At 44.4% G+C, this 10,947-nt stretch overlaps 1 protein-coding gene across 1 annotated transcript in view; it reads left to right on the top strand.

Moving 5' to 3' along the window:
- Nucleotides 1-440: 440 nt before the first annotated feature.
- Nucleotides 441-10,947, top strand: part of LOC122923402 (kelch-like protein 29) — a gene marked incomplete at its 3' end in the record, with an annotated part of 166,656 nt that continues 156,149 nt past the window's right edge. The window contains exon 1 of the mRNA XM_044274198.1: nt 441-554. Coding sequence (XP_044130133.1) covers nt 441-554 — 114 coding nt within the window. The remainder of the gene's footprint in view (nt 555-10,947) is intronic.

The following is a 10,947-nucleotide window of genomic DNA, read 5'->3' as shown; positions in this document are numbered from 1 at the left end:
GAGGCGTTCCCATGGTGATTGGGACGCTTCAAGTTAAAATATACCATCGGATTGGAGAAAACTCAGATCAGATGGTATAAAGGGACTCCAGACTTTACATTTAAAGTCAATGGGGGACGGATCCGTTTGCAATTGCACCATATTGTGTCAACGTCAAACGGATCCGTCCCCATTGACTTGCATTGTAATTCAGGACGGATCCGTTTGGCTCCGCACGGCCAGGCGGACACCAAAACAACTTTTTTTTCATGTCCGTGGATCCTCCAAAAATCAAGGAAGACCCATGGAAGAAAAAACGGTCACGGATCACGGACCAACGGAACCCCGTTTTGCGGACAGTGAAAAAATACTGTCGTGTGCATGAGGCCTAAAAGTCAACAAGAGAAACGAAGGAGGAGCAAGAGGGAAGGTAGTTGAGGAGTGACTGGAAGGAAGGAGCTATGGAACAGTTGGAAAGACCACAGTTTGGTGGAGCCAAATTTGACATGAAGAGGACTGTCGAAGGACATTGGGTAAAAGTCAACCGGAGAAGTGTAGGAGGAGCAAGACAGAAGGTAGTTCAGAAGTGATTGGAAGCAAGGAGATAAGGAACAATTGGAGAGACCAGTCTGGTGGAGCCAAATTTAACATGAGGAAGTCTGTCGAGGGGACTCAAAATGTTCCTACTTTATCTTGTTAAACCTTCACAACGTAAATAAAAGTACAGTTGTAGGTTCAGGTTTACATTCTACATTGGGTAAAAGGCAACCAGAGAAACATAGTAGGAGCAAGTAGTTGGGGACTGGAAGGTGCTAATGAACAGTTGGAGAGACCCCAGTTTGATGGAGCCAAATGGCACATGAGGAGGACCTACACAAAGATGAGGAAGAACAGAAATTGGAAAGTTTGGTCAAGACCATTTCGTGGACACCATTGAAGCTCTAGTTTATCACAACCTTTAAAGGATTCAATGCTAGAACCTTTATCTTTATCATCTCCTCTGAAACCTGGTGATAGGATTTTCCATGTCTGACAGCAATGCATTTCTAATAATCCCCGATCAGCGCTGTAATCACATGTAGCAGTTAGTTCGTGACAAGCTGCAATGCGCCACTTGCCTAGATTTCTCAGAAATTTCCCCAGGCCTGTACCAGACTGGGAGGCCCTGCCATCTTCCTCATGTAAGACACGACCAGCGGCGCTGCTCTGACGCAACCATTGTCTTGGTGCTTGAGAATAAAGCAATTAGATCCTCCTTTGTGTATGTGGGACTCGGCTTTTGTGTCAGGTCTGAATCTTCTTCACCACCGGCAGGAAAGTGTAGTCCAGGGAGAATATTACAAGCCTGGAATATGTGTATATTTTGATGGAGCTGATTTGCATAATTGCTAAATTGGATTTTCATGTAATACTACAGCAAAATTTGCGGTCTGGTTTCTAATATCTTTGAAGCTCTCTCCCTGTGGCCTGTACACCAGGTTAAGTGGAGGCCTCCATACTGTACAGTCACTGTTACTAATAATATAATATTAAGGAACTCCTATTATTAGCTATTTCCTAAATTGTATCTATTACTCTCTTTCAGACAAGGGCGAATTGGGTAACAGAGCCAATTACCAAAAATGGTGCCTTTGCATATATTTTATTCTCTAGTCACATCCAAAGCTGCATCTCAAATTCTGCTGGCTCTCATTTGGAACCTGTCAACACTGTGCTGACAGACACGCCTCTAACAGCCTAGCTGCAAACCCTAATACCGTATACATTAGTGAAGTACATTGTGCCAGATGTCATGCTAGCCTCTCTTATGGTTGAATGAAAGGGGTTCTCCAGGATTTTGATAGGTCATCAATATCTGACCGATGGGGATCTTTTGGGGTTGGGTTCCAACTCCTGTCCCCCCCCCCCAACCGCCGATCAGCGGTATGAAGATGCCTTGGGCCTCTGTGAGCGCTGAGGCCTCTTCCCAGGCCATGTGACGTAACGTTCATCGGTTACATGGCCTAGGCACAACTCAGTCCCATTCAAGTGTATGGGGCTAAGCTGCAATACCAAGCACAGCCACTATACAATGTACAGCGCTGTGCTTGGTACGCTGTGAGGAGGCCACGGCGCTCTACTGCTGATCAGTGGGGGTGCTGGGAGTCAGACCCCCACCAATCTCATATTGATGACCTACTTTGAGGATAGGCCATCAATATAAAAATCCTGGAGAACCCCTATAAATCCCAAATATCCCACAACGCAGCACATATTGGACCAGCAGGAATATGTGAGGTTGTGCAATCTCAAGAGCTAACAGTAAAGCGGCACAAGCCATTGCAGCAAAGCAGATTATTGCTTGAATAGATATTGTCCAGCAGGGGGCAGTAGGGATATGTGGGGGTCATGCAAAATGAGAGTTGACAAGAAAGCAGAAGAACCTTATGCAACCCAGCAGAATATTGTTTGTACAGACATAGGACCAGTAGGGGGCAGTAGGAGGTCTTGCTCCCTTAGAAAATATTGTAACTTGTTAAAAATGCAGCTTTGAATGTGAATGGAGCAGAAAACTTTATGTAACTGAAGATCAGTAGAAGATAAGTAAAGCAAAAACTGGCTTTATTGTTACGTTTAATTGCACAAAGGGCTATGGTCCGGCGGTGCTTGGATTTGGGAGAGAATGCGACATCTGTGACTCGGCTTCTCCCTCGCTGTTCGATCCCTCTTTACTCCGCTCACTCGATGAGCCGCACTTAACCTTGGCAAGTGACGCAACGAACGGCTGAACAAACCGGGGATTGTGTTCAAACCGCAGGCCTTCTACTTCTGAGATCTCTTTTGGCAGCTACAATTTTTTTCGCCTACTGTGCTAAAGAGGCAGCTTTATGATTTGTGGGGCTGATGTGCGTGGATTAAAGCGAATTACTGTGCCCGTACGCTGATATCTTTCAGGTCTCCTTGACACGCCATGGACATATGTGCTCTGCTCTGTGCGCCGAAATCACTTCATGGTAATGGATGCTGCATCATAATGGACCACACTGCCCCCTAGTGTACGCCTTCCCACATCAGATACAGGACAGGCTCAGGAGTTGCTTAGGCCTAGGGCTGTGATAGCTAACCTCCGGCACTCCAGCTGTGGTAAAACTGCGACTCCTAAGATGCACTCTTGCTTGGCTGTTCTCAGAACTCTATAGAAATGAATGGAGCATGCTGGGAGTTGTAGTTTCACCACAGCTAGAGTGCCGGAAGTTCGCCATCACTGGCCTAGGGTGACCACTTTCAACACCCAAAAGGAGGCCACTATACCCAGGACAATTCAGAAAAGGAGTATAAGAGAAGAGGACTACAACTCCCAGTACATCCAGGCTGATATTATGAGATATCAGAGGCAGGGAGTGGGTATAAGAGACGAAAACTACAACTCCCAGTATGTCCAAGCTAATATAATGTAAAATCAGATGGCATTACAGAAAGAGGGTACAAGAGGAGAGGACTACAAGTCCCAGCATATCCAGCCTATTATGTGATATCAGAGGAACTTACAGGAATTAGGTATAAGAGGAGAGAACTACAACTCCCAGCATGTCCAGGCTGTTATTATGGGATAACAGAGGATATTTCAGGAAGGGGGTATAAGAGGAGAGAACTACAACTCCCAGCATGTCCAGGCTGTTATTATGGGATAACAGAGGATATTTCAGGAAGGGGGTATAAGAGGAGAGGACTACAACTCCCAGTATGTCCAGGCTGTTATTATAGGATAACAGAGGATATTTCAGGAAGGGGGTATAAGAGGAGAGGACTACAACTCCCAGTATGTCCAGGCTGTTATTATGGGATAACAGAGGATATTTCAGGAAGAGGGTATAAGAGGAAAGGACTACAACTCCCAGCATGTCCAGGCTGTTATTACGGGATATCAGAGGACAATTTAGTGAGGGAGTATAAGAGAAGAAGACTATAACTCCCATCATGCCCATGCTGATATTATGGGATAAGAGAGGGGGTATAAGAGGAGAAAACTACAACTCCCAGCATATCCAGTCTGATATTATGTGATATCAGAGGACATTACAAAGAGGGGGTACAAGAGGAGAGGACTACATCTCCCAGCTTATCCAGGCTAATATTATATGATATCAGAGGACCTTAAAGGGGTGAGGTATAAGAAGAGAGAACTACAACTCCCACAATGTCCAGACAGGTATTATGGGATATCAAAGGATATTTCAGGGAGGATGTATAAAAGGGGAGGACCACAACTCCCAAAGTGTCCAGGCCGTTTTTAGGATATTTCAGAGGATATTTCAAGGAGGGAATGTAAGTGGAGAGGACTACAACTCCCTGTATGTCCAGGCCATTATTATGGTATATCAGAGGACAATTCAGAGAGTTAGTATAAAAGGCGTGGACTACAACTCCCAGCATGCCCAGGCCATTAATATAGGACATTGAAGAACAATTCAGAGAGGGAGTATAAGAGAAGAGGACTTCTGGCACCGACTTACAAGGTAACAGCTGATTCTTTGTCCATCATCCCCACATCCCGGGACTTTCTCCCATCTTGTCATCTTCCATTACAGTACAGTAAATGGTGGTTTTCTTTACAAGGTTCCATTAGACCATTTTTTATATAATACATTGTTAGTAGAGCAACTGGACTTCTATTCTCTCTTGAAGACGTTTTGCTATTCATCCGACTGGCTTCCTCAACTAGAATGAATTGTACAAGGAATCTCCGGCATTAAATACTAGTGACCCTGGGCTTACACAGATCTCATAGGGGCCCCATAGCAAAACTTAGTATGGGCCCCCTGCCCCTAGTTTCCCAGTGTACGGGAGTAAGTCACTCCAAGGCAATGCAGAGCATGCGCAATGGCCCAGATTTCTGACAAATTTTCATTTTTTTAATTAAATGGAAGAAATTTTAATTGTATAAACTTTAATAGACTTTTATGTTGAGTGCTTCAAATATATGGAGCTCATTCTTAACGCCCTATTTCTCAATGTATTTACACCAGAGAACTGGGAGAAATACATTGATGAATCTGCTTCCCTTCTATTACAAAGCTGGATACCTGCAGCCACCACTAGGGGGAGCTCAGTGAATAGGAATTAACACAACTACCATGGAAGCTGTAATCATCTCTTTACATTGAGCTTCCCCTAGTGGTGGCACGTGAGGAAGAAAAGAACAAGTTCCGTATGGGGCCTCCCCTCTATACGGGCCCCATAGCAGTCACGCGGTCTGCCTCTATTGCAGGTACGCCACTGCTGGGGACTCATGAATAAGTCAGCATCATCTATTATCATAATCAACTTGACGTCAAAGACCTCATGGAGGCAAGATGTTGATTGCAATTTGCGCGACTAAAGCTAAGTGGTGTTCGGTTAAACTGCCTCGGGATAGGTGTTAGAACAGCATTGTAAGTGGCAGACAATACATGTCACACCCGTGTTCCTGGAGCTTATTCTTAACACCATATTTTTCAATGTATTTACACTAGAGAACTGGCAGAAATACATTGATAAATCTCCTGCTTCTCTTCTATTACAAAGCTGGATACCTGCAGCCACCACTAGGGGGAGCTCAGTGAATGGGAACTAATACAACTACCATGGAAGCTGTAATCATTGCTATGCATTGAGCTTTCCCTAGTGGTGGCTCCCATGAAAATGCAATGTGTTCACGCGGGGAAGAAAGGAACAAATTCCATACAGGGCCTCCACTCCTTACGGGCCTCATGGCAGTCACGCGGTCCACTTCTTCCATTCACAGGTACGCCACTGCTGGTGACTCATGATTCAGTCGGCATAATCTGTTACCATAATCAACATGACGTCACGGACCTCATGGAGGTAAAATGTTGATTGCAGTATTCACGACTGAAGCTATTAGGAGTGGTTAAACTGCCTCGGGAGAGGTGTTACAACAGCATTGTAAGTGGCAGACAACGTTGCACCCCTTCTTCTTTATTCAAACATCATTTCTTCAGTTTGACATAAATAGCAATACATCATCTCAATCTGGACGACTGTCATTATTTTTATTTTATTTTTTGCTGACAACTATTAAGTTAGTGAACCCATGTGAGCGAGCTGCCTGTCTTCTATAATAAAACACCCGATCAACTAAAAAAACGTATATTCCGCATTAAAATGCAGCCGCATGGCGAAAGCCTGTAAAACCCTACGGGTCAAGACGTTGTCAGTCTCTAAGCTTCTGTCAAGAAGTATTTGTGGCTCCTGCATCAGCGAAAGATTGCAAACAAGAAGGGGCTGTCAGGTAATGGCTTCCTATGTAACGGCGCGGTAATGTGTTTACTGTAACAATGACTTATACGCATTTATTTTCTTTATCCGCCTGGTGTCAGAGGCAGAATGTGTTACCGGAGCACAGACACTTGGCAGCGCAGGTCGTCATCCAGCTGTCTTGGGATTAAAACTTTGACCTTTGAGCGGCAAAGCTCGTTCCAATGTGTGCAAGGGCGAAACAGAAGACAGCGCTGACTCTTTCTTATTTGTATCTTTGGTCACATTCAGACCAAAACTAGCATTTACGGAGATTTGTTTTATTTTCTTTTTTCCTTGTAAAGCAATTCTTTACCATTTTAAAGATTCCTGCTTGCTGTCAGTGAATAAAAATGCTCACCCCCAGAGGCTGAGAACCAGTGTGATACAATTGTGACAGTCCTCTGATACATTGTAGCTATCAGGACAGTAGGGGGATCGCTCCATGGATTTGGGGGCGGACCTGCAGAAAAATGTGCAAAAAAAAGGCGAAATCCGTATTTGTGATGTGCGTATTTCTGTTGTGTATTTGCCACGCGTTTTCACCCTATGCAAAGGATGAAAATCTGCAGAAAGGTTTGGCATGATTTGGATTTAAAGGGAACCTGTCAGGTTGGACATGGTGTCTGATCTGCAAGCAGCAGGTTATAGAGCTGGAGGAGCTGAGCAGATTAATATATGGGAAAATATTATATTTCATGCATTTATATCTCTGCTTATTCTGGGCTTTGAAGTCCAGGAGACGGTCCTATCAGTGATGACGGCCTTACCTCTAAGAGCTGTCAATCACTGATAGGACCGCCTCCTGGACTTCATAGCCCAGTATGAGCAGAGATATAAATGTAACAATTATAAGTTGTACTGAATTTTTTTCCCCATAAAACTATATTTCAGTCTGTTCAGCTCCTCCTGCTCTATAACATGGTGCCTGCAGCTTACATGGTGACAGGTTCCCTTTAAAGGGGATTTCCGCTCTTTAGATATTGATGACCTACCCTGCAGCTCCCCTAGCTGTTTTCAGCAGCGCCATAAAGAAAACCATGAATGGAGCCAAAAGCAGATGTTCAGTACATTGTGTAGTGGCCGTGCTGTCATACCGCAGCCCAGCTGTCATTCACTAGGTCATCAATATCTAAAGAGCGGAGAATCCCTTTAAAGTAGCTTTCCAGGAATACAATATTGAAGAACTATCCTTAGGACTGGTGATCAATATCTGATCATTGGGGGTCCGACTTAAATCAGCTGTCTGACGAGCACTGCGGCCTTCTCGCAGTGTACCAGGCACAGTGCCGTATAGTGGCTGTGCTCGGTATTGCAGCTCAGCCCCATTCACTTTAATGGGACTTAGCTGTACATAGGCCAGGTGACCGTTGACAGTGACGTCACTAGCCTAGGAAGAGGCCTTTTCAAAATGCTGAACAGCATGGGTGCTGGTTTTTAGACCCCCACCAATCAGATATTGATGACCTAATCTGAGGATATCAATTAGGATAGCCTTAGATAATCAATATTGTACTCCTGGAAACCCCTTTAAGACACGCATTGCACGTCGGACTCTGCACAGATTGTTCTCATAGCGTATCATTGAGATTTGTTCATTTGCTGCTGCTGTAATGCGCTGTGGATTTTACACGCATGTATCCGGATGGAAAATCCGCAGTGTACCTGTCTGATGTGAACATACGATTAGAGGCGCTTTCCAGGATTTGAAATTCTCTGCATTTGGGTTCAAAATACAAAAATAATAAACTAGGTAATTTGCTTTACTTACCAATGTCATTCCAGTTCCAGCGCTTCTGTTGTTCCGCTCTGTGCCGTCCATAGGAACTAAATGTCAGCAGTCCCCAGATTTTCTGGACAACTTATCCCAGAATCACGGGCCGCCAACATTTTCTCTATATTGTCTATAGCTCCTTATAATGATCAGAAATAATTTCCAGCATTTACTGTGAGCTTTAAAATTATGATAATTACCATCAAAATAATCTAGTCAAATACTTCCAGCCTCCAAAAAATAACGGACACGTCCATTTTTTCTTTTCACGGACATAGGAAAAAAATTGCTTATTTTTACGGACTGTCCAGAAATTTATGGATGGTTGGCAACCCTGGCAGTCCCCAGTGACCTATCACTGTCAATGGAACTGAATGTCACTGCTGAGACCACCAATTGGCCACTGCAGTCACTTGATGTTTTATTGGAACTGACATAGAAATACCGGAAGACCTCTTTCAGTCTCTATGAAGATGAAATCATTCACTGACAGGTCGCAGAGGTCTTAATAACTATGAGAAACTGAAACACTAAATATATTATTGCTGAATCATTCAAAGGAGGTCTCCAAAATTTTTATTTTGATGGCCTAGCCTTAAGATAGGTCATCCATACCAGATCGGGGGGGTCTGACTCTTGGCCACCCCCGGACATCAAAATAAAAATTACAAAGAACCCCTTTAATCTTCACTTACCTATACCCAGAAATCCACTTTATATTGCATTAACCTTATAAATAAAAAGTCTGTTAGACATTAGATGTAGCCAGGAGCAGGGGCTGTGCAAAATTAACCTTTTAAATGTCCCTCCGGTTCCCACTGGGCCTACAGTGGTCATGTGCCGTTCATCCTTCACATAACCTCTACAGCCAATCAAGTGATGAGGGTATATATGACTGCTACTATTAGGAGGTTGGTAATGATATGGGGGCACTGTGACTTTACTTACTTACTCATCAACTTAAAGGGGTTCTGCAGTTTTTTTTAACTGATGATCTATCCTCTGGATAGATCATCAGCATCTGACCGGCGGGGGTCCGACACCCGGGACCCCCGCCGATCAGCTGTTTGAGAAGGCAGCGGCGCTGGCAGTAGTGCCGAGGCCTTCTCGCTGTTTACCGCAGGCCCAGTGACATCACAACTAGTATCAATGGCCTGGGCTAAGCTCCATTCAAGTGAACAGAGTTTAGCCCCGCCCAGGCCATTGATACTGGTCGTGACGTCACTGGGCCTCCGGTAAACAGCGAGAAGGCCATGGCACTGCTGCCAGCGCTGCTGCCTTCTCAAACAGCTGATCAGCAGGGGTCCCGGATGTCGGACCCCCACCGATCAGATGCTGATGATCTATCCAGAGGATTCACTTCATTGAGTATGTTCAGCCCTAAGATGCCAGCCCGAGCACTGGATGGGTGATCTATAGATGGTCACCACTATGTCATTAATGCATTTGTTTCTGAGCCTGGAGTGGTCACTTCCTTTGGGCCCCAGATCAATTAGGACCCTAACTACACCCATAGGGAGCAGAGTTAGTAGTCACAATTGGGTCCCTACTTCTGTGGGACCTTTAGGTCCCTAATTGTAGATGAAGGAATGGATTTGGAAATTCGATCAGATTTTTTTAAAGAATTCTGATTCTAACTAATCTGAATTTTGTATCATTTGATTTGGGAAAATAAAGGGAGATGAGAGAGAGGGCAGGGGAGAGACTTTCAATTCGGACCCAAGTCGAATCAGACGGGTGATTCGATTGAATCAGATCAGAATTTTTCAGACTATAAGACACACTTTCCCCCCCAGAATGGGCGCAATATAGCAGTGTGTCTTATGGTGCAAATGCTAATGACTGCTTCCATTATGGAAGCAGTCATCAGTATACAGGAGGCGCGGGGAGTGAAGTGCTGTGCTGGTTGTACCTACCTTTCCTGTCTTCTTCCAGCTGCCGCACTGCACGTGTCCTGTGTATAGCGCCAGGATGTATTGAACGTAGGTGCACACTATGACCTGACACTGTGCGACGTCAGGTCACAGTGCAGCGCTAGGCTAGCAGAAGACCAGGGAGCAGTGAGTGTCAGCGTGGTCCAGAGCAGGAGAGGTAAGTTTATTTGTATTACTCTTTTTTTGTTTGATGGAGTTTGGGGGTCTGACACAGAAGTCTGATAGGGGTCCGGTCTGAGGTCTGATGGAGCTTGGGAATGGGGTTCTGATACAGAGGTCTGATGAGGGGGTCTGATCTGAGTTCTGAAGAGGAATGGGGGTCTGATTAAGAGGTCTGATCTGAGGAGGGATGGGGGTCTGATCTGAGGTCTAAAAAGGAATGGGGGTCTGATACAGAGAATGGATGGAGCTTGGGGGTCTGATGAAAAATATGTTTTTGTTATTTTCCTCCACTATATCCTAGGCGCATCTTATATTCTGGAATATCTTTAGGTCTCAAAAATATGGTACATTTTAAGAAATCCACTCATCACTACTCCTAATTCTGCACACTGACAAGTTAATGATTTGTGTTTTGGTGGTGCTTTTACGGTAAAATACTACAGGACGCTATGAATCACATTTTAGGTATGACCAAGATTGGGTGACATTGGTGACATTTTACCAAAACGTTTACAAAAATAATTTCCTATTGTCAGGTATGGCCAAGGTTAAAGTTGCTGGAGGTGCTAACAGCAAAGTGATCTGAAGGCTGACTTTAATTTCACACTTGTTTGGTAGAGGATGTTTTTTTCCTGGCTGTGGTTTCATCTATTATATATCTGTGTGAAGTAATATACGACAGACCTTGCAATGCAGTTATGGATGGTTAAAAACACACATTCAGCTGAACAAAGAGTCGGTTTTGCTGAGTGAATTAGAATTTATGGCCTGACTACCCTACAGGGTTTCATGGCTGTTAAAAAACAAAAGATAGCAGGTTGA

Source organism: Bufo gargarizans, unplaced genomic scaffold, assembly GCF_014858855.1.
Source record: "Bufo gargarizans isolate SCDJY-AF-19 unplaced genomic scaffold, ASM1485885v1 original_scaffold_1573_pilon, whole genome shotgun sequence".
NCBI classification, from domain to species: Eukaryota; Metazoa; Chordata; class Amphibia; order Anura; family Bufonidae; genus Bufo; species Bufo gargarizans.
The sequence above is the reverse complement of the archived record's forward strand: the minus strand, read 5'-3'. Positions and strand labels throughout refer to the sequence as shown.